The 23765-nt window shown below is 52.0% G+C and overlaps 1 protein-coding gene across 3 annotated transcripts; it reads left to right on the forward strand.

Annotated features, from left to right (window-relative positions):
* Nucleotides 1-2375: 2375 nt before the first annotated feature.
* Nucleotides 2376-22306, forward strand: LOC126635864 (ADAMTS-like protein 2). 3 transcript variants are annotated; one of them, XM_050307531.1, is made up of 18 exons: nt 2376-2494; nt 8776-8921; nt 10602-10677; nt 11170-11272; nt 12131-12276; nt 12507-12630; nt 13838-13918; nt 14225-14400; nt 14655-15081; nt 15654-16074; nt 16843-16949; nt 17138-17267; nt 17608-17821; nt 18425-18580; nt 18967-19137; nt 20776-20952; nt 21551-21695; nt 21805-22306. In XM_050307531.1, exons 1-18 carry the CDS (start codon nt 2426-2428, stop codon nt 21921-21923), a joined length of 2988 nt encoding a protein of 995 aa, XP_050163488.1. In that variant the 5' UTR covers nt 2376-2425; the 3' UTR covers nt 21924-22306. The 3 variants fall into 3 exon arrangements, with proteins under 3 accessions (XP_050163488.1, XP_050163490.1, XP_050163489.1); XM_050307533.1 differs by having other exon boundaries at nt 21808-22306; XM_050307532.1 differs by having other exon boundaries at nt 17141-17267.
* The last annotated feature ends 1459 nt before the right edge of the window (nt 22307-23765 follow it).

The following is a 23765-nucleotide window of genomic DNA, read 5'->3' on the forward strand; positions in this document are numbered from 1 at the left end:
TGTCCCACATCAGAATAAGCTGGCCCAGTTAGAAAGTGGCAGCTTTACTTTATGGTCTAAATAAAGACAGGAGAAAAAAAAACCGAATTGGGAGAGGTGGATTGGAAATGATTATGAGACTGGAATTAAGTTGTGGTGGCTTTGTTAGCAAGGTTTAAAATAATTAATCCATGGCACTATCAAACCTTCCCATACACTTAGTGTGGGAGGTGTCTCAGGACTACAAGGGAACATTCATCTCCCGTGCCCTTCATCCCACATTGACAGAGAGTATTCAAAACCTCCACTGCACCTCGAGAAATAACAGCACTATTTAAATTCAGGATGTGAAATGAGAAGCAGCATTTTACACTGTCTTGTTGCCTTCCACACTGCGCTTGTATCAATCCTTGTGAGCACAAGAGGCTCAGGAGTAAGGAAAGGGGATGAAAGCAGGACTAGTAAGAAGGGTCAGGAGAGAGAGGAGGCACAGAGGGGCCTGGAGGGGAGAGCATCACAGGCCATTTGCCCTGTCACGCTCCCTTAGAGCACCCCATGCAGATCTCTCTCTCCAAAACACCTCTGTACTGAGCTGCACTCTGTAGCCTGCTTCTGCCTGCCAGGGCTCCTGCTCTGACACTGGTTTTGGGAGGGGCTGAAGAAGATCAGATGCACTGAAACTCGCCCAGCTGGAGCCAGCCGGTCCCCCTTTTCTTCTTAGGCACAGCCTCTCCCCCACCTCCATGTCTCTCCTCAGCTTTGCTTATCTGGGGGGCAGGAACTGCCTCCAGAGGAACATTACACAGGGCTGCAGCAGGGCACGAAAGCCAGGAATTGACTCAGAAGCTTTTTGCCCCTCCCTGCCTTTGTAGAAGGCAGCTCATGGTGCAACCATGTGTTTTGTCAGCGCTCCTCACCCTCATTTTCTCTGCCTGGAGTGGATCAGAAGTGGATCAACTCCTCCTCCCCTGACCCCTGCCTGCCAGCAAACAGCTTTGATCAGGAGTCCCCGGCCTGCCCCCCCTGCTGACACTCCATCATTCCTCTCCCCTCCCTCCACCTTGAGGCTGAAACCCTTGCAGTGCAGAGTGCTGGAATCACCTCCCCACACTAATTACAGCACATCTGGCAGGCAGAAGCCGCTGCTCCCCAGCTGCCCGCCCCAGGCTGGGGACACCTGATGCCATTTCTGCACAGCCTGTGTCCACAGATCACAGCAGCCAACTCCCGGGATGGCCAAAGTGTGCCAGCATGGAGACTGGCAGCACCTGGCCAGGAGCTGCCTCACGATCACAATAACAGCAAGGGATGATCCAGAAAGGGGCAGAGAAAGTACCAGAAAGCAAATTCATTCATCTCAAGTTGCAGGCAGCATGATTCTCCCCCTGTACTCTGCTCTGGTAAGATTCTACCTGGAGTTCTATGCTCATTGCTGGGGCCCCCAACATAGCAGAAGGACATGAACCTGTTGGAGTGAGTCCAGAGGAGGCCACAGAGATGCTTCTAAGGGCGGGAGCACCTTTGCTCTGGAGACAGGCTGGGAGTTGGGGTTGCTCAGCCTGGAGAAGGCTCCAGGAAGACCTTAGAGCCCCTTCCAGTGCCTAAAGAGGCTGCAAGAGTCCTGGGGAGAGACTTTGGACAAAGGGGAATTGCTTCCCACTGACAGAGGGCAGGGTTAGATTGGATATTAAGAAGAAAATCTTCCCTGTGAGGGTGGGGAGGCCCTGGCACAGGTTGCCCAGAGAAGCTGTGGCTGCCCCATCCCTGGAAGTGTTCAAGGCCAGGTTGGATGGGGCTTGGAGCAACCTGGGACAGTGGAAGGTGTCCCTGCCCACGGATGAGATGAGCTTTAAGGTTCCTTCCAAACCAGACTATTCTGTAATTCACCCACCACCCCAACAAGAGCAGTTCCCCGTGTCCCGGGGGATGCTGCACTCTGTGGAACACAGGCTGCTCCAGCCCGGACAGAGGGATGCCTTGAGAAGCAGAGCTCGCCTAAAGAGGGCAGGAAGGAAGAATCGGGTGGCAAACGGGGTTTTGCGAGGGAGGAAAGGAGCGGAGGGCTCCGCTCGGGAGGATGGGTGGCTCCGCAGACACCTCTCGGTGCCGGGCCCGCAGCGGGGGCTCGGCAGGAAGGAGAGCGGGAGCCCTGGGAGCTCGGGGAGCGGCGGCAGCAAGGGCGGTGCGAGGGCCAGGCGGGGCGCGGCGGGGCCCGAGGAGCGCCCGGCCCCCCGTCCCATCCCCATCCCTCCATCCCCATCCCTCCGTCCCTCCCCCGCCGAGCGGCCGCGCCGCGGGTCGCCGCCCGCCACCCGGCAGGTTGTAAAGTCATTAACTCCCCCAGCCATGCCGGGCCGCGCTCCCCGGGCCCCGCCGCGCCCGCCGCCGCCGCTGGTGGGCCGCCGAGCCGCCTCCTCCTCCGCGGCAGCGGCAGCAGCAGCGCGGCATGGCCGCCGCTCCCCGCATTCTCCTCCTCCTCCTCCTCCTCCGCGCCGCCGCCCCCCTCGGCGATAAGGTAAGCGGCGCCGGCAGAGCCTCCCCCTTCTCCCCTTCCTGCCTTCCCTCCCTCCTTCCCTCCTTCCTTCCCACCCCTCGGGGAGCCGCGGCGGGGCAGGGAGGCAGCGGGGGTCCGACCCGCAGCCCCTCGCCCTTCCCCGCAGGTTTCAGGTTCCTGCCCTCCGGATCCCCCCGCGTCCTTCCTGCACTCCTGAGCTGCTTGAGAAGGGGGGTTTTGTCGCATTCCCGCGAACTGACCCCGAGGACCAGGCTGTGCCCTCGTGCCGTGCCTGGCACTTACAAAAGGGTGTGAGGATGCCGGAGGAGGGTCCCGCATCTCCGGAAGGACCATGGAGGAGCAGAGCCTTTCCCCACTTGGGACTTTGCCCAAAGCTGGAGGGGCTTCGCCCACGTTCGTCCCTTCACATTCATCTCTAGCAGAGGGTTGGCTCCAGTTTAGGACTGGAAACAACAGGTTTTCCCCTACCCCGTCCGTCCTGCCACCCCAGCATGGGTTTAGGCAGCTGCTTTCCCCGCTAACCCTGGGATGCATGTCCAGGCATCAGAGCCCCACACTCCCTGCTCTCTTCCGCAAAGGACCCCCTCAGCCTGGCCCTCCTCGTGGCACTTGTTTCACAGCAGCACCAAACCCCCTGTGCCAGTCCCCTTTTCCTTCTCCAGGCTCATCCTGGGAGAATCCCCAGCATTACTGTGGCAGAGCAGGCAGAAATCCCGGCTTTGTGGGGCACCAGCAGTGCCCCTGCCCTCACGGGTCACTGCGTGCATTGTGCCCCCCAAGGGGAGCACATCCAGATTTCTTTGCTGCCTAAGGAATTCTGCTCTGCTGAAGGAAGAGGAGTTGGGTTGTGTTTCCAACCCCCAGACCCATGGCTGGGGCAAAGCAAGCTCACATGAGCCATCTTAAAAACAGAAAAGACCAGACACTGCAGCTTCATTGGATAACCCAGGTTTGAGGAGCAGCAGTGTCTCCTGTCCTGGGGTTTGCCTTAACTTCGAAGCTTGAGTGTCTTATTTCCAATTTGTGTTTACCTCCACACACATCTGCAGCCTGTTCTGTTTACCCCTGAACTGCAGGGCTAAGTCAGAAACTTCAAGCAGAGCAAACTGGATCAGGATAAACCAATGTGAAGTCCTTCATTTGGGACTGACCTGGATGGACTCCTCCATCAACATGTGTGCACAAGCCTTGGCTGCTCATGGTTCTCCCTGCCCCCAGCAGCTGTGTTTGTACAACACCTAAGAGGAGGGTACCCCGGGTTGGGAGGAGGGCTCCTTAGCCCTCTCCAGGACAAACACACAATAGCACTGTTGCCAGGTCTGCCCCGAGGAATTCCTTACTCCAGGAGATGCTTGTGGAGCAATCTGATCACAGATTACATGATTCAAGTTGTCCTGGTTGGGGGATTAACCTGAGGTTCTTCTTGCTCTCCCATTTTCTAAATAAAACATGGTTATGCAAAGAGTTTCAGAAAGCCTTAGTCCATAATTTGGGCAAGCAGACTCCTTCCTAGCTGCATTCAATGCCTCTGAAAATCCCGATGATAGACATGTCTCATGTACAGCGCCTGTTATTCCCTTCTCCCCCTTCGCAGTTTTCCATCCTTTCTACTAGCTTGCCCCAGAATAAGTGCATTGTCCCACTTGCAGGGAATGACCCAACTGACTTGGATCAAGTATTTTGTAATGACATGCAGCGCTTGCCTGTGAGCTTTCTGTCGTGGCAGTCTTATGAACAGAACTTGGTAGTTCTCCACTGTCTTCTGTTCACTGGTTTTCTAATTTGCTTCTCATCTGTGCCTCATTATATGTCCGGATTTTTGTTACTTATCTGCTGCAATTTCACATCGTTAACAAGCTGCCAGTTTTTTCCGAAGATTGTTGTTCTTCCTCATCCCTTGGCAATTATTCTGCATTGCTTGTTTTACCTCAGGATACCTTCCCCTATGAAAAACTCCTCAAATACCGTTTCAACTTTTCTAAGGAAAATTTGTGTTTCTGTCCACTTCCAACATTGAATCTTGCACGCAAACTATCTAGTCTGCCCAAGCAGGATAAAGCAATAACAGGATGAGAAATAGCTTTGCACAAACACCAATTCCTTTGTAAAACATCAGGGCATAATTGCAAATGCTATTGTTTTTTCCCCATGGCTGTGGTAGAGTCTATCACCGCAGCTTTAGTCAGAGAATGAGAGGAGGAACCCAAACCAGGGGTGCTGAACATGGTCATTCATTCTCAGATAATAATCTGCCATTCATTCCAGGCATTCAGACATCTGAAGCTACTTAGTATTTCAGTAAGTAGTGTGGTTTGCTGTAGAGAGAAGCCCTTAAGTAAAGGGATCGTGGAAATTTTTGGTAGAGGACATGCAGTTAATGGCCTCAGAAAAGGTCTGGGAAGAATTTATTTCATTTTCAGCTGCTGTTTCTAGTTGTCTTACAGGCTCAGACAGGGCTGAGCAGAACATTTTACGACAGCTACTGTGCCCATCAGTGGTGGGCCAGCCCTCAAGGCATACCAGGCTGCAGTGGAGAGCCTCCCCCCATCTCCTCTATTAAGGGAACTAGAGAGGCATGTTTGTGGTCTCTCTTCCCAGACAGCTTTTTTTTTTTTTCCCAGGAGTCAGGCTCTAATGAATCTCAAGATTAGGCACAACAATAAGCAATGCAGGAGACTGGGCCAGTGACATGGTAATTGCAGTTATTCCCAGGTTTCTCAGAGCTGATCCAGAGCATGACAGAGAGTCAGTGGAGAATTTATTTCATCCCTTTCAACTCTTCAGAAAGGCTGCCTGGAAATGTGATAGGATGTCAGTCCAGGCCCACCCTTCTGTGCAGGGCTGAAGCATTTTGCTTGTGGCAGCCTTTGTCTGGCAGGGGGGAGAGGGGAAGCAGCTGCTCGACCTTCGCTTAGACAGAAAAAGCTCTCAGTAATGCTGGCTTAGAGACTGGTGTTCCTGTCTTTGATGCTGGCAAATCTGGAGACAGGCATTTTGTCCTGGAAAAGTTCCCCGCAGGATGGGGTTCAAAGCTCTGCTCCTCCCCCCCAGCAAGAGGGCAGCAGGGCAGCCCTCACTTCCAGCCAAGGTGAGGAGAAACAGGAATTCCTTGGTTAGCCCAAGGGAGGAAGAGCTGCAGCTCTGTAACCACCCGGTGCCAAACCACAAGCACCTCAGGAGAGATTCTCATGGAGAGCACCTGCCTGAACTAGAATATGGTCTCTCTTTTTTCTGGATGGAAATCCTCATCACCTAAGGAATCATACCTGGTCCTTTTACCTGCTTTTGGCAGAACCTCAGCCAAGCCCAGGCAGAGCCAGCCTTACAAAGACCGGACTCGTGTGTATCTGCTGCTCTGGTTTTTCTACTCTGCTCTGTGACTCTGCAGCAGAGTGCAAATCAGAGCGGCTCCAGCATCTCCTATAACACCAGGACAGTACAAAAGAGTTGTTGTAAAGCCCCTTTGACTTCTCCCTCTGTGAGGAGGAGGTGGGGAGGGGGATTCACTCATCCAGAATCCACTCTTGGGATTTGTCGAGGGGGCTTGGGAAACTACAGCTAGGAGCTGATCTAATCTGGAGTCTGTCCCATATTCCTTATTTATTATCTGGACATTTGGAAAATGCAAATATCTCCAATCAAAAACAAGAACCATTTGAGTTTCATGGTCAGTGCATATTTATTTCTGACAATACGATGAATTCAGCAGGTTGGAACCAGCTGCCCCAGCTCTAAGTACCTGAAGTTCCCCCTCCTTGTCACCAGGCCTAGGACTTGATGTAGTCATGCCATAAGGGGCATGGCCAAGGGGACAGCTCAGCACTGTCCTTGCTTACACTAGAAAATAAACACTCCTAGTCAAGGACTCAGAAGGGAGCTTGGTCATGGAAAAGCTGAGAGCCAAATCAATCGACTTAAAAAGTGATTGACTCCTCCAGCTCAGAGAGGAAGCAAGAACAGGGCTAGTGGATACAGGGGAACACATTTTATTAAAAGGAAAAAGTCCCTCTGACTAGCATCCTTCAATAAATCTTCATTTGGGCTCCTGTCATTCCCAAGAGGTGCCGTGTGGAGATGTATCCTACTCTATCCATAAGAAAGAGGTGCACAAATGCAGGGATGCTGATCATCCCCAAACCTCAGCTCTGCCACCACATACCAGATCTCCCTCTATCCAGGCAACACACCCCAGGAACGGTAACCCTGACAAGGTGCCAGCAACTTTGCACTACTCCAAATACACAAATCCTGTTTTATATCCTGGGGGTAGAACAGGCTGTTTCACTTCCCTTCACCCGTTTCCCTTCTGCCTCGTTTCACCTATTTGGATCACAAGATCCCCAGAGCAGGATTATTTTTATTGCCACCTGGGGAAAAGCTATGTAAATATTGCAGCTTTTAGTCCACATGCCTTCCCTCCAGGTGGTCCATGAGCTTCATGTAACTCTTCGGGGAAGTGGTAGGACACCAGCTCTGGTTGTTCCCCCAGCTGTGGGAGAATCATTTTTGCACTGACACCAGATAAATCACTGGAATTCTCCTTCCTGACAGTTGTGAAGAGCTCCTTCTCCTCAGGCCTTGAGATGTTTATGACAGAGAAGCATAGGAGGGGTCAGGGAAAGATTTTACTGAAAACACTTTACAATAAGAGACCTTCAGTTTCTTTCCTTTGTGAATGTGGAAGCTATATAGTCAGAATTTCCATTTGTAGTCTGATAATAAACAGTGAGACAAAAGTTCTCACAGGAAGAAGGTTGAGATGATTGTTTGGAAGAACAGAAAAAAAGGTATTTTTGAAAACATGTCTGTTCCTTTTAAATTTCCTTTTTCTCCTGAGCAACTCCTCTGCCGGCCACAGCATATGGTCCCTGTCAGGCAAGTCAGCTGCAGCCAGACATATAAGTGCAGAGAGAAGTTCTGTTGTATTGTTTTTGAAACCAACTACTGCAATCACTAGAGAGCAAAGCACCAGGTGACACGATGCTTTTTTTGCAGCAGAGCAGGTTTCTTCCAACATGCTTTGGCTATCAGGAAGAGGCACTGTGGGCATTTCAACCATTTAAGTTACAACTTAAAAACATTTGCATAAACCAGCTGCATCTCCTCTGCCCAGAGGCTGCTCTGTTGGCAGACAGAGGAAACACAAGTTCTCAGGCAGGAATTGCACTACAAGATGAAGAGCACAATTGGCTTTGTTACACCATGAAAGAGCATAAAGCCAAGAGACAGTCAACTAAAATAGCGAGCAGAGCACATTTAGTGATGAACAAACCCTGCTGAGTTTTCTGTCACATCCATCAGTTATGCTGTGCAGATGGGTTTTTTGCAACAGGGCTATGAGCCACTACCAAAACCCAGCTTGTTTTGCTAACAGTAGCACTGACACAACTTCCCTGAGCCCTTGCTTTAAAGCAGACTTCACGCGCACGCTAATTATTAATTTTCACCTATTAATATTGAAACATTCAGTATTTTCAGCTGGATAAATCCCTTCCAGTCACTGTCCTGTGTTAAACTCATGGCTGCATTTAACACTACTCACAGCTGTGTTTCAGTAAACAGCAGATTAATTCCTGCACAGACGAGTTTGCCAAAATCTCCAGGAGCTTTTAGCCCATCGGACACTAAGCAGGGAACTATTGCAAGGAAAAAAAATCCAGCTAAAGCACAGAATTGCTTACCTGCTGGGAATTGTGGAGGCACAGCCAAGAGCAGCCTGCTGCAATGACCACACTGGGGCCAGGAGAGCTCAGCTTTGCCAGATTTAAAGGGTCAGCCCCAGCGAGGTGTGCTGGGAGAGAGAACACTGCTCCCTCTGAGCATAGTGGGGTACATGGGGAAGAGGGACAACAGCACCTGCAGGAGGTTCTGGCTCTGAAGTACTCTTGAAAATGACTTCTATGAGGGTTGGGGGATGAGGAGCTTGGATCTGAGTTGATTTAGTCACAAAGGGAAGGTTATTCATTGAAGTACAGCTCCAGTGAGGGACACCTGTGTACTCCCAGTGATGCTGTGGGGCCAGGCTGCAGCCGGTGTTGCTGTCACTTGTGTCCAGTCCCACAGCCCATCTCTACATCATGAGATCCTGCTTCCCACACAAAACTTAGTCTTGGAAGGAAATTTGAATTTTGAGATGTGTGAGCCTGGTGTGACCCACAGGGCCCGGATCCTGGCACATGTGTCCCGGTGCTGCCCTTTCAGAAGGCATCCAGGTGACATGGCAGCTGCCTTTGATGATGAGGAGCCAGGTTCTCCAGCTAACTATGCTCTGTTTCTGTCAGGACAGTAGTGAGGCAGCAGAGGGAGCAGATGGCCCCTGGGATGAAGAGGTCACCAAGTGGTGGGGAGAGTGGAGCTCCTGGTCCACCTGCTCCCGGTCCTGCGGAGGAGGCGTGATGTCCCGGGAAAGGCACTGTTTGAGACAGAGGTGAGTCCTGTCCCAGCCTGAGCTCTTGGCCAGGTCAGTGGCTGAAAAGAAATTGGGTGCCCTGACCTGCGTTTTGGGGCCAAACCTCCTTGTTTTGCAGGGTTGGCCATTCACTCATCTGTGGCCTCTGGGAAAGGAAGGCAGCTGTTGTCCATGCAGCGAGGGGGAGCAGGCAGTGGTGGGGAGAAGCACACCCCTGAACATGTCCCCCACTCAGCTTGACTTGTCTGACGGGGAACAGGGGTTGGTCCCCTCCTGGCGTCTGTGGGAGACTTAAAGATGACAGAACTATGGGCTGGAGAAGGCTGGCTCTTTTCTTCTTCCCCTTTCCTTCACAAACCCTCACTTACCAGGGCTGCTCTGACCAACCTACCCCTGATTTGTGGCCAGCTAAGGATGTGGCTGTGTATTCCCAGACACCATACGGGGACTTGATTTACTCCTGCCAGAAGCCAGCTCAGCCACATCTCAGCAATTTATCCTCTTTATTCCCTGCAGAGCTGGCAAGTTTTTTCCCTTCTGTCATTTATCTGGCTGTCACCTGACAGGATCTCTATTTGTCCCCTACAACCACTTGTCCCCTACAGCTGCTACAGTTGTGGTATCGGTCAACTGGATTTGAGGGAGCAGGGAGAACTGGAGAGCTTCAGCTGCCTGAATTCCTGCTGTCCCCTCTGGGTTACCTTGCCACCAAATCCTCCTCTTCCTCCAGCACCTCCCTAACCTGCTGATCCAGGCTCCTGAGATGTTAATGAGAGCTGGAATCCTGCAGCACAGCAAGCTTTCCCTTCTGCATGAATGCACTCCTGAGTGGAGGAAACTCAAACTAGGGCCCCAGCCTGCCCTCCTTCCTGCAGCAGAAAGCTCCTTTTATGTGTGCTGGTTGGCAGCATGGTGAGGGTTCAGATGTGCTGCAGCACCTTCCCTCTGGGAGTGGCCTCCCTGGATGTCTCTGCTGCTGCTCCTCCTCCTCCCCAGCACCCAGTGGCCATGATGGGAAAGCAGGGGGAAACAGAGCACAGGGATGGAGGCTGAGGCTGTCCCACACCTCCCACAGCCACGGCAGCCCTTCTGCCCTTTGCCTCCTGCCAGAATAGGGATTTTTCTCTCCATTTGACACTGGCTCTATCCTTGACTCCACAGCTGGGGTGGGGAGGCTTCATGTATTTTTTTTAACTCCAGGGATCAGCTAAAGCAGCAAGTGTTGAAATTCCCATGGTTTTGGTATATCAGCTGCACCAAGCCTTTCCTGTTAGTCTTTTAAGCTGGCCAGTCCTCATGAGAGGTGCCATCTTCCTGCCTACTGCACAGTGAATCCTGAAATCAACTCCCCTGGCCATTGCAAATCCTGGGTGCTTCCATGGAAGTGATGGATCATCAGGGTCTGTTGTCCCTTGAGTCACATCAACCCTTTTGGAGCTCAGAGGTGAAGGGACACAGATGCAGTGATACTGCAGTTGCTCTCTGTCTGCTCAACCTAGTCTAAAATCACAGCCCACCTAAAAGCACTGAAAATGTGTTTCAGAGGAGATGTTGGCCAGTCTAGATCCAGAAAGCTTTGCTCTGACAAAATGCCAGCCCTGTTTCTCCCCTCTAAGTCAGACCTGACTCCTCTGCCATCCTCAATACCTTGGTACTTCACAGATCCCCAGGTCGTGTCTGAAAATTTCTGCTTTCCAGGCTCCAGATGCCCCAGGGAACAAACAGCACCATGTGTGTTGGTCAAGCCAAGCACTACCAACTGTGCCAGCAGCAGGTGAGAATCACTTCCAGTACTGACTGGTCCTTACTTTGGGGGTCCCACCTGGAGCTGCAAGAACACCAGCACTCAGGGTGGGACTGGTCCCACAGAGGAACAGAGACAAGGGGTAGGATCTGCTCCTGGGTGGTGGATGATGTACCTTTGAGGACACAGGAATGGGGCTTTACTCTCTGGGACTGGGAGATGGGGGAAAATAACGTAAAAATATATTTGTTGTGGGCTGAGGGGAGGGATGAAGTTTTTCCTGTATGCTTTTCCCTTTGCTGGAAGAAATTTTTGCAGGGCTGTTAAATACAGCTGTCTGAGAGGCCCTTGGCAACGAAGGCCTGGCCTTTCTGCCTGTATTAGGACACCTCAAAGTCCTTTGCTAATTCCTCCCAGGGTGGACAGGGCATTTTCATCCTCCAAGGATGCAGCAGTGACAAGCAGCTGTCACAACCATGGCTGTGACATAGGGAGCTTTGATGGTATTTATTCCCTCCATAGCCCTGCCCAGCCAACACAGCAAGCTTCAAACAGCAGCAGTGCTCCAGTTTCAATGCCAAAGCCTTTGGGAAGCGCTACTACCACTGGATGCCCCTCTATCCAGGTGGGTTTTCACAGCTTCACACAAAGGATGAGGGTGAGAAAACACCCACAGTATGTCCTCAGGCACAGAAGGGGAAGGTCGGAAGGTCCTGGGGACAAGGGATAGATACTCCTGACTAGTCTGAAAGTGCTTCCCTGTGCTCTCTGCTTTGGAGAAATCATTCTCTGTCTCTTCACAGAGCCCCTCCACTCAGCCAGGCCTCCTCTCTCCCCACACTGCTCCTGGTTCAGGTCCTCCATCAGCAAGCAGTGGTGGGCAGACAGGACACGGGCTTCTCTGGGTTGTCCTGGCTAACTAGCATTCATCTTGGCAGAGTGGCTGTTCATGCTCCTTGTGCCATCTACCACTTTGGCTGCCTCTCACCCAGCCTGCTTCCCGCTAGGCTGGTGCTGAGTTGTTCTGAACAAGATACTCATCCATTCCCAGCACAGTCAAGACAGATGGTTTCACATGGGTGTCCAGTTGTCCCTTGAGGCCCAGACTGAGATCACCTTGTTTCTGGACTCACCTGTTTTTCAATTATCTGCTAAGAGGACTTGGAGCATCTGCACCTACAGCTTCAGCTCCTCAGCTGAATGGGGTGTATCTGGCCATGCCCCACAGAGTCGATAGCCCTCTTGGCAAAGAAGAAGGTTTGCCAGCAAGAACTATTTCTGCTAGGCACAGTTTCCAGCTGCAGCCTCATACCATGACTCCTTCACTAGTACAAAATCTGTAGATTTTGGGTCTCATCTCAGTCAGCAAGAACATCAAGGTGACATCAAACTATCAGTGTGGATAAGGGGAAAGTCCCCTTCCTTGCTCCACGTCTCTGAGCACCTTGATCTGCCTGGTGACTCTGTGCCTCTGTCCCTTCAGATGACTACACCAGTATCTCCAACAAGCCCTGTGACCTCCAGTGCACCACCCGGAGTGGAGAGAGGCAGCTGATGGCCCGAGCACAGGATGGTACCTCCTGCAAGGACAGGACCTATCAAGGGGTCTGCATCAATGGAAAGTGTGAGGTGAGGCCTGGGAGGAAGGAGTAGAAAAGTTTGAAGTGTAATTGCATGACTGGACCTCCTGCTCATCGCAAGGCCAAGGGGTCCAAGCAGGGAATTGAAACTGAGGCCTGGTGTTAGATTTGTTCATTACTCAGCCCACCAAAAAAGCACAGTAGCATTTCCTGGGAAAGACCCTGCCCTGTGGAGAAAAGCTGGCCCCAGGAAACCCTCTCTTGTTTTGTTCTTTGCAGCCGGTTGGGTGCGATGGGAGCCTGTACTCACCCCGGACGATGGACAGATGCAGGGTGTGTGGAGGGGACGGCAGCACTTGCCACCGTGTCTCGGGCAGCTTCCGAAAGGCAATCTCACAGATAGGTACTCCCTGCTACCACCCAGTCCAGAGACTTCACCTGCTACTTCCTACCACCAACTGGCTTAAACAAGGGTAGGAGTTTCCCAGCTGCTTGGTGGAAAGAGCTGAGGAGTGCCACCCCTGCTTAAATGCCTGGGTTTGTCCTTTTCACTTAACCATCAGAGGAGGTTGGTTTAATGTGCTGTACATTAGGCTGGTAAGGTTTCCCTTCACCTCTTTACAATAGGACGCATCTGGGGATCTATTTGTTTCTATTGATTTTGGCATCTTGCCCACCTCAGATAATAGAAAGGGATCAATGAATCTTCTTTTATTCGTGCTACGTGTTCGTTTGAAGCTTAAGCTATGATGGGGGTTGCAGCCTTTGTTTCAGCCTGCACTTAATCTCCTGCTTTCCCCAGTCCTGTGGCTGGCACAACTGAGGGACAGTCCCCTCTGAAACCAGGCTGAGGATTCACCCCTTGCAATCTGATGGCCCAGTCCTCCACCTACAGAAGGAATAGACTGTGGTATGCTCATTAGTAATTAATCAACTGTGGTTTGAGGATGTTTTGGAACATCTCACATTTCACACTGTTGTTGTTTCACTAGTCTGCCTCCCTCTCTACAAACACCAGACTAGAAAAGCACTTGGGCCCCTTTCCAGAACAGGGGAAATGGTGCTACCCCCTCTACCAGTATGGGTGCAGATTTGGCCTCCCATTCCATCCCTCCTAATATCTTACAGAACAGACAAGACCTGCATTTCTTTCAAGAAAGACAAACTGCCAAACCACACAACTTTAGGAGCCTCTGATTTCCTCTCCCTTTAAAGGGCAATTTTTATGTTACTCCTGAGACAAATTCCATGGAGTCAGAAGCTTAGGGGACCTATGGTCTTTTTCCATCCTCTGTTCTGCATCAGCCCTGATCGCTACTAAGCTTTTTGCTCTGCTCTTGCCAGAAAGACTGTGAGAAGCACATTCATCCACACACCCAAAGCCAGACTGTTTCACTTGTGCAGTTCCTTCCTGACTCCAAACCCAGCAGTGCTCAGACCTGGGATTAGAGCTCACAGACTGGTGCAACATGCATTTATGCCCTTGGCGTCCTGCTCCTGAAAGGCAGCGCTGCCCCCCTACAAACACACTTTTCCCATGAGCTGATTTTCTCACCCAGACTTTTTTATTCCATCCTCAGGGTCTCCTCACGCTCTGTTCTGTTCCTCAGGTTACGTGTTCATCACCAACATCCCTGCTGGTGCCATGGACATCCTCATCATTGAGCGCAGGAAAACAGAAAACATCCTGGGTAAGCAGAGGAGCCGGATGGATGTGGAGATCCCAGTTCAGCTGCCTGGGAGGTGGGAGGAGGCTCTGTGCATTCCCACGTGTGAGCATTTCCACAGGGGTGCTTCACCTCTCCATAAACCAAGGCTACCAAATGTCTCTCCAGCAGCAGGAGAGACATTTGGAACCCAAGCTCGCTATGGGCAGGGCCTGGTGTTCTTTTTCTGCTGGTCTTTCCTTGTTGGTGGTCTGTTTTCTCTCCTCATTGCCACTGCAGCCCCACTGTTCCACAGAACGTCACATTTGTCTGTTTTTTCTCTCTTTAAAGCACTTGCAGATGAATCTGGGCATTTCTTCTTCAATGGCAACTCTGCCATTGACAACCCCCAGAACTTCAGGGTGGCTGGCACCATCTTCAAGTACCGGCGGCCCTCAAGCCTGAACTCGGATGGGCTGGAGTACATCATGGCTCACGGGCCCACTAACCAGTCTCTGAATACCATGGTATGTGAACAGCTAATTTTAGGCTTTCCTATCTTGCCTGCTTCTCTCAGACAAAGGAATATAACCTGGTTACCAAGCCAAACCTGCATGTGTAGGTGGCTGAGGAAGACAGATAGTCTTGGCGACTATTTGGATTTCTGAGGATGCTGTCTTCTCTCAACATCCATCACCAAATGGATGTGGCTAGAAAAGGTTTCTGGGAAAGCACACATCCCTAAAATGAAAGCAGTTTCTTCTCTCTTTGTTTCATCCAGTACTATAACTTTAATGGGAAAATGCCACACATAACTTATGACTACACCGTGCCACGGATGCCGCCGCTCCAAACCGCAGCCCCTGCTCTAGCCAGACCCCTCTATCATCACCTTCCAGAGAACAGCCAGAACCACCCCATGCCAGCCAACTCCAGAGCTGCCCAGGACTTCAACGCCACATGGCTCTCCCTGTCACCAGATGACACCAGTGAACAGCTTCCTCTAAGAGAAGGGCACGAAGATTTAGACTTTGGTCACCCACACTTCTTCCAGACCAACTCCACCAGTCAGACCCGGGACTGGGGCTGGGAACAAGGTGAAGAGAAGGAGAAGTACGACTTCCAGATCAAACAGATTTACCACGCAAACACAGCAGGAGAGGAAGAGGAGGAGGAAGCAGCAGCAATTGGTGGAGAAACAGAGTTGGGTTGGTTGCTTTGTTTTCCCTTCTCCTGTTTTTCTGATTGAAAGCAGGCGTCTACACTGGTCTTCTTGAAATCTGAGGTGGTTTTACCATCAGGGTGGACAGGAGGGAATGATGGAGTGGGGTGGAGACTGTTGGGGAGCCAGCAAGGGCCAGTAGCTCTGTGGGGGAAGGGGAGCTGGGAGAGGGTGGCCACCATAGGGATCAGGCATGGCAATCCCTCAGCACCTGAGCTTGGCAGGCAGGGCAGTGACAGCAACAGGGCCAGCAACAGTACAGTGACCATCAGGTGGCAAGTCAAATCTGAGGTCAACCTGGAGAGCCAAAAAGCAATTCAAGAAAAAATGTACATCTACAACATTCCTCAGCCCAGGACTGGAGGCCCAGACTTGAGCTTAAATGGAGCTCCAGAGCAGATAGAGAGGTTGTCAGAGTAAGTAAGGCCTGTTGGTGCTCTCTGGTGGCAATTTATGATTTTGAGGCCAAATACTGAATGTTTTTGGCCTTGCTAAATATCACATGCTGAAATATAAGCCATCCAGCCTAGTTAAAGCATCCCTGTATTTTTCTTCCAGCTCTCAGGTTCAACCAAATCTCCATCAGCACGGCTGTGCCCTACAGCATGAGGAGACCCGAGCTCTCGGAGAACAGCCACGTAGCATCCTCCAGGCTACGTCTCTTCAGGAGGCTGTGCCACAGAGACCCTCACAACACTGCCTTTTGTAGGGAGCTGCAGCACCTGGCAGCCAGGATGGCCCCAAGGAACTCCTCAGCAGGGCTATGGTCTGGGGCAGCTGCCCAGTGGCCACAGGGTCTCCACAAGGGGCTGGCCCGTAAGAACTCACTGGAGAACTTGAAGGTGGAGGCATTTGCTGGGAGTCAGGGGGAAGCAGCCAACTACAGCACGGTGGCATCTGTGGAGAGCCCTCTGCGAGGTGCCAGCCCAACCGTGGACATCAGCCAGGCAGAACCTCTGCGAGCCCCTGGCACTGAAAGGTGGCACTTGGTCTCCTGGGCAAAACAGGGGCATGGTTAGATGGGGAGGGAGGGTCAAGCCAGTCCTCTGATGGTCTCCCTGCTGTCCTTGATGTCCCCATTCACCACTGTCTATCCATGGCAGCTGCTGTAGATGCTTTCTTCAAAGACTGAGTGTCACAACTGGCCTGACACAAAGCTCACAGAACATATTTCAGGTCCTGCTGAAGAACCTGCAAGGCCAATTCTGGTGTGGTTGTAAAGAAGGCCAGGAGTCTGTAGCATGTCACATACACACATTTACCACCACATCGTGCCCTGCCATTCCCATTCCTCTGAGCACATAAGTTTGTGAAACTTCTGTAAACCTTTGGCAGAAGACTGAGGGCCAACTTTTAAATATTTCTGGCGAGCCACATAGGAACTCTCCCTGCCACATTATAAGATATGAGAGGCACCTTGCTTGAGCTCCCCTTTCCAACCTCAATCATGCCTCTCAAGGTGATAGTGTGAGCTGAGGGTGAGGGCACCCACATGGCTGAAAGACCATAATATACATGAGACTTACCACGAGCAATGCTTTCTCTTTGCTAGTTGAATTCAGGAGGTGGATCGAGGCTTTACACTCTCTGTTCATCAGTGGTTTGCCTTGCCCAGGGTGAGGGAGATGTAGAGCAGAAGCACTGGGTTTCTTCCCATCTTCCAAAATGGAGAGGAGGAATTTTCCTCTCTTTTATGTTTGCAGCAGTTTTTTTCAGTTTTAGCTCATGCCACCTCCTTTTTCCACAGCAATGAGTTTGATGTGACCCCCGTGGGCCACGATGACATCAGCTTGGCTGACATGTATCGGTGGAAAGTCTCAGCTTATGCCCCCTGCAGCTCCACTTGCACCTCAGGTAGGTTTGGCTTCCAGTCTCACATGATCAGTCATGTGAGGTCCTTTTAGGGCACTGATGGAGAGAATCCTGGTATTTTTTACGTGGCAGGTAGAGTTTCAGATGCAGTGAGCACTCCGTTATTTAAGTGATGGTGGGAGGAGGCTTTTTGATCTGAGCATGACCAAGAGAGGGTGTTGCTTGCCCAGCAGGTATCAGCACCTCCTATGCAATGTGTGTGAGGTACGATGGAGTGGAAGTGGATGAATCATACTGCGATGCCCTGACCCGACCAGAACCCACCCACGAATTTTGCACAGGGAGAGACTGCCAGCCCAGGTGAGTGGAAAAGGCATCAGCTGTCCAGAGGGACAACAGATATTTGTAAGGATCGCTTTCTGCTCAAAGCATACTGTCATTTTTGGCTATATGCACTTACACAGCCCTTCTATCCCCTTCTAAGCAAAAAGAGGGAAGGAATTTGGGATCTGATAAGAGAAAAGCATCATCAAGACCACCATCACCATCACAGACATATATGTGATAAGCAGATTCATAGCAGCAGCTGCTGGTTGAGGGGGGTCCCAAATGTGCAGGCACAACCCTGCCACCCCACATCTCTTGTCCCACTTACCTGTGTTTTCCTCTGTACTTTCTCTCCCGGGGGCTGCTCGTGGAGGTGGGAGACCAGTCGATGGAGCGAGTGCTCCCGGACCTGCGGCGAGGGCTCTCAGTACCGCACGGTGCGCTGCTGGAAGATGCTGGCCCCGGGCTTTGACAGCTCTGTTTATGATGACCTCTGTGAGGCAGCGGGGCTGGCCAAGCCCATGGAGAGGAAAGCCTGCAAAAACAAGGCCTGTGGGCCCCAGTGGGAGCTCTCTGAGTGGTCCGAGGTAGGCAGTAGGGGAGATTTGCTGCCAGAAATAAGGAGGAGCTGGGGTTGGGATGGGCCCTGGAGAAGGTGGCTGGTAGATGCTGAGTGCTGAGGGAGCCTCTGGCCAGCAGCATCCCTGGGAAACGAGCTGCCTTTATCCACAGGTCCCCTGTTCTAGCACTGCTCAGCAAAGGCTATTGTAAAACATTTTTTCTAAGGTCGTTTCTCAAGCAGGGTGTTGACCAAGTGAAAGCCCTGCCAGCAAGAGGCTTTGCCTTCCTCTTCCAGAGGATCCAAACGGTTCTATCTGACTGAGGGTGAATGGGGAAACAATACCATGGAGATACAGAGAAACTAAAACCTAACTGAAGTCCCTTTGATTGACTTTCCACTTTTGACTGCTTGGGTCGTGGCCCAGAGACTTTGAACAACAGTTCAGCATTGGAGTGTTGGAACTCTGGGTCCCAAAATAAATGAGCAGCAAAGACAGAGGCAGACCCACCTTTTTCTGTCCCTGCTGGGGCCTTTCCCCTCTCTCCTAGAGCAGTAGGAGGAGGCAGAGCTCCCTCCCACCCTTTCTCTCTGTCCCTGAGCCGGGGCTGACTCGGTGTGCCCCTTGCAGTGCTCGGCCCGGTGTGGCACGCAGGGGACGATGAGGCGGGAGGTGCGCTGCTCCGTGGAGGTGTCCCTGTGTGACGAGGCCCGGAGGCCCAGCAGTGAGAAGGTGTGCACAGGCCCCCCCTGCGACCGCCGCTGGACCGCCTCGGACTGGGGCCCGGTGAGTCCAGAGGGGCTGCTCCTCCTTGCTCCCAGTGCCAGGGGGGCAGGGCTGGCAGGAGGGAGCAGGTGGGCAGACACCTGCAGCTCTCCTTTGGCTTTCTTCTGGCAGTTGCCAAGCAAAAGAAACTAGAACAATCTGTATTTTTGCTTCTCTGTGCTATAAATTTTGGTTAACTGTGAGGTGAGCTCCATTCAGTAATCTGGGAAACTCATGGCACCTGGAGAATGGAAGCCCCTGACTACATGTAGCTCTAAAGCACTTTGGAATCCAGTGCCACAGTCCCAGTGGCAAGGTTAGACTCTGGACTCAGCTGTCCTGGCACCACTGACCCTCTCCCCTTTCCCCGCTTTCTGATGTGTCTAAATGCCCTTTGTTCCTCCAAGTGCTCAGGTTCTTGTGGCGAGGGACGCATGAGCCGCTTCATCGCGTGTCGCAACCTGGAGGGGAAAGTGATCTCCAACTCCCAGTGTGACCCAGCCACCAAGCCCCTGGCTGTCCATCCATGTGGAGACAAGAACTGCCCTGCACACTGGGTGGAGCAGGAGTGGGAACAGGTAAAGCCAGGCCTATGTCCCCAGCCCTCCTTTCTACCCTGTATCCCACAGGACGTGGTGGGAGCCCGGTTCCCTTGGCAGAGCAAGGTTGTATAGTGTGACCTCCAGCCATGGAGCTGTACCCTTGTCCTAGCTCCTTATAGAAAGAGGGAAGGACTAATGAATACCCGAGCTTGTCACTGCTGTGCCACCCCAAGGTTTGTGGTATTTGCTGCCTTCCCAGGGATCTCCATTGGAGGGCAGCAATGTTCTAAGGAAACTGTCCTCTTCTCCCACCTGGGAGTTGCAGACACTTCAGCAGAGCTTTTTCAGAACCTGCACTCACCCCCGAAAAGATTTTGGTCCCGCCACTAAAGAGAAAAACCAGCCTCATCCTTGATAAATAACAGCTGTAGGTAAACCTGAACCCTGGAAGTCACCACGACTGTGTACTTGCCTCAGGAATTAAAGTCCAGTGAACATAGTCCTGGTGCCCCATTCTACCAAACAGTCTCTGCCTGTCTCCTTCTGCTCTGTGTTGCTCAAGGCCTAAAGACTTTAGGTTTTCCCATACAAGCTGATCCAAGTCCCAGAGCGTCCAGAAGGACACACTGAGTCAATTGTGGGGCTTGGGCTCTTTCTCTGAAGTCTTGAGCAAAATACAGATTCATAAAGCACTAAGGAAAAAAGTTTCTAGGAAAAAAGGGAAGCAGCCAAGGCCTCTTCCTGCCAGCCATAGCTAAACCTCTGTTCTTACTTTTCTCCCTTTATAGCTGCTGATTACATTCAGTTGAGTCTCCCCCAGCACTGGTAACGAGCACAAACTGGTTAAACCTGGGGACCCAGGGCAGTTTGATACCCCTCCTCTGCTCTGGCCCTCAGTGCGGGTCCTACACAGTCCTGCCATGCAATTTTCAGCTATGTCCAGACTTTCAAACTCAGCAGAGCTCTGAAAGACCAGCTGAGATCCCCACCTTTGCCTGTGCCAGCTTCTTTGCCGTGTTCCCTCAGCTGAGGAGCTCTGAGTTCACAGGATGACTAAGAGTGGATGAAAGCCAGCCGTGCTGGCCCTGCAGTGGCGAAAAAGGGCACAAAACAGTGAAATCTCAAACTGGCAACTGCCTCCATGAGGCTCAGGGAGTAGATCCTGCCTCCTACTGCTTCTGGTGGTGTCCTGAGGGAGAGAGACCTCCCAGCTAAGCCTGCATAGCTGTGGGCTCAGCAGTACTCGTCCATGTGCATCACCTGCAGTGCATCACCTGCAGTGCACCACTTCAGTCCCCTTGGGCCCACACAAAGCTTGCTGGTACTCCAGGATGTAGGTTGCTACATGCATACACTGCGTGGTTTTTGAGAACATAGAAACACATAAAATAAGGTAAAACCAGCTTCTTGTAGTCTTACCTTGGCTGCTCCAGGTCCCCTGTGGTAGCTGCTCTCAAGGCCAGCCAAGGTGAGCTCAGCTAAACGTTAATTACCAGCATCTGTCCCCCCTCCCTGGGAAATGTGCAGAAACCCATTGCTCCTGTGACCTGGGCAGCACTTGCCTCCATTACACTGGTGTTAGCACAGGCATTAAGCACCTTGCTTCTGAGCTTACCTGAAGCTCTGCAGCTGCTGAGCACCCTTTGTTACCTGGCTACTCTGTTCCCTTCCCAGTGCGATGCCAGCTGCGGGCGAGGGATGAAGACCCGGCTCGTGCTGTGCGCGGGCCTGGAGAACGGTGTGTACAGGGAGTACCCTGAGAAGCACTGTGAAGCCTCTCAGAAACCCGAGGAACAAGCTGCCTGTTTCAGGAGGCCGTGTTCAACGTGGTTCACAACCTCCTGGTCTCAGGTAGGGCCGGTGGGGAAGGGGTATGGAGGCCTCGGAGCCCTGGGTGGTGGAGGAGGACCTGTGCTGCCTTTCTGCAGACCAGACAACAGCTTGAGGAACTGGCACATGCAGGCTGGAGAAAACCTTGGAGCGTGTGGATTATTGCCTGAAGCAAGAGCTTGCACCACACTGCAGGCAAACAGAATACAGCCATGCCCTCCTCTGCCAGGAGTCCATGTCCTGTCTTCCCCTGCTTTCCTCTGATGGTGGCTGCTGAACATTTAGGGAATGAGAAGACAGGGGAGCTGAGCCTGGCTCACAGCACCCATTTTCTCTCACAGCATCAACACTCCAAACAAAAATCTGAGTTGCATTAAAGAGATGAAAGCAAAATGAAAGCAGACTCCTCCCTTGCTCTGCCCCAACCCCAACTCAGAGATGCTCTCCTCCAGTAACAGGAAGAGAGCATAAGTTTGAGATCAGTGTGCGATTTGATCCAAACCTCCTCAAGAACAGTCTTCAAAGCAGAGACCAGGAGACCTCACTAGTAGAAAGAAGTTGGGAGCTATAGGAAAAGGAAAAATGCCTCTCACAATCTCCTCTTTCTCGACCCCCACAGTGCAGCAAGACGTGTGGTGCTGGTGTGCGGCTGCGCGAGGTGAAGTGCTACCAGGGGGAAGCGCTGGCTCAAGGCTGTGACCCCACTTCCAAACCAGAAGCCAGGCAGACCTGCCAACTCCAGCCATGCCCCACAGAGGCACCAGGTACGTCTGGGAGGGCAGGGAGGTAGAGGAGCCCTTGGGAGCTCTTTGCTCTCTGCTGGGGAAGCGCAACTCCTTTTTAACCCCTTCTATGTGTGCTTCTGTTCCCCAGAAGATGCCTGTGAGGACAAAGCGACGGCCAACTGTGTGCTGGTGCTGAAGGTGAAGCTATGCTCTCACTGGTACTACAGGAAGGCTTGCTGCTGGTCCTGTCGGCTCAAGTCATCCTGAGTCCTGCCAGGCACTACTTCCCTTCCAAGCTCAGGGGCAAGAGCCCCCTCAAGCCAGACTTTACCACTTGAAGCCACCGCACTTGGCTTGGCTTTGGAGCCAGTCCCTGTTGACCAGCCTGCTGAGCAAGGAAGGATTCCTAGGACTTAATCACTGTTCCCTCTCCATCAAGAGGGTTTTACATGAGACAAACCATCAGTGCCTAGAAAGCTACTGAGAGTGAGTTGGGAAAGCCTGTCCCTGCTGTCGGTGTCTCTGGGGATCACAAGTTGGAGACAGTGGGGCACAGGGGCTGGCCCATGATAGGACAGAGATAACAGCACCCATCTCTGGTCTGCCCTGCAGGACAACTTCCAAAACACTCCAAAAAATTGTGTCACAATAAAGAGATAAACTATAAACCTGTGGGTTTGGTATCCATGTACATAGGCCAGAGGCAAGGGAGGAAGGGGGACACAAGAGGAGTAAAAGTAGTGGCAGGAAGGATGGGGAGGAGAAATCTTTGCATCAGTAGAGCTTCCAGGCAGCACTGGATAAAGCCCATTTTCTGCTGCCTGCCAAAGAACAAAAACCACTCCTGGTTTGTATTTCAAAGTCCTCATTTATTTCTCACGTTGAATTTGGACCCAGAGCTGAGCAACAAAGACAGAGAATAGTAACAGGGGGAATCTGAAGTGGAAAAAATCTGGGATCCCTGCCCCTACCCCATCCTGTTCCTCCACCAGCCCCCAAACCTTCTAATCCTCAGCTGCATCCGCCATGTTTTCAGCCCTTTCAGACTCACCCGTTTCTCTGTGGCCCTGCCAGACCCAGGGTGTGTGTTGGCTTCAAGGCCAAGCCTCATCTTGGCCACCTGGCTGCTCTGGAACTGCTTCCCCAGCCTTGGCACCTCATTAGCCAGCGACAGGTCATGCTTAATTTGCATGTGATGAAGATGACAATGCCATGGCCTTCCTTTCACCAAAGGGGTGACCCACGGAAGCAGAAGCCCCTGTGTTCTTCCCACCCTCCAGAGGTCACAGCCATTGGGGTGGGAAGCCTTTTTGTGTGTGCCAAGAGGTAGAGTTGTATGCCGGGAGCTGCTGTGTCCGCGCTGGCTCCGCGCCTGCTGAGGGGATGGCATGGCAGGGCAGTCTGGCAGAGATCTGGGACACATTAACTTCTCACGGCTCCCAGCAGGGTGAGCCCGAGCTGAGCAGATGCTCAAGTGGGAAAGGATGGGATTTACTGAGTTAGCCAAGATTTTCTTCCCATTACAGACGGTATTTTCAGGGAGGAGCACTGCCTGGATGGGAAGCAGTAGGAGCTACTGACTACTGACCAGAGGGATCCAGAGAGCTTTGCTGCTGCTTTCATCTTCTGTCCTGCCTGCCCTTAATGTGAGAGGACATTAAAACCAGCTATCACTATTTGGAGAATGGAAAGAGACTCTAAAAGTGACGCAGCCAGACTGAGTCTCCAGATAATGGAAATGCGATGTCTTTTCGGGCCGGAGGTGGGGGCGATGGTGCATAACATTTGCTCGGAAGTGTGTGTAATGCAGGCTGGGGCAAGGTGTTTGGTTACAACGACCATGACCAGTGGCATTTGTCTGGCTCTTTTCTTCAGGTTGTTTGAGCAGAGGTGCCAAGGCATGAGCAGGTCCAAAGGGTACATCAGCCTTTTGCCTGATAATGTGGACGTTCAAGGCTGATGTACCGTGTGCCCTCTATGCTGAGACCTACTTTTTCCCTGTGTGAAGGGGGAGGTTGAGTCCAAATCCTTCTGTGCAGCAGGATGATTTCTAAATTGCAGTGGTGAAGAAAAAACAACCTCACTGCTCACATTTCTGAGCAGTCCTAC

Source organism: Myiozetetes cayanensis, unplaced genomic scaffold (assembly GCF_022539395.1).
Source record: "Myiozetetes cayanensis isolate MyiCay16 unplaced genomic scaffold, myiCay2020 scf12, whole genome shotgun sequence".
Lineage (NCBI taxonomy): Eukaryota > Metazoa > Chordata > Aves > Passeriformes > Tyrannidae > Myiozetetes > Myiozetetes cayanensis.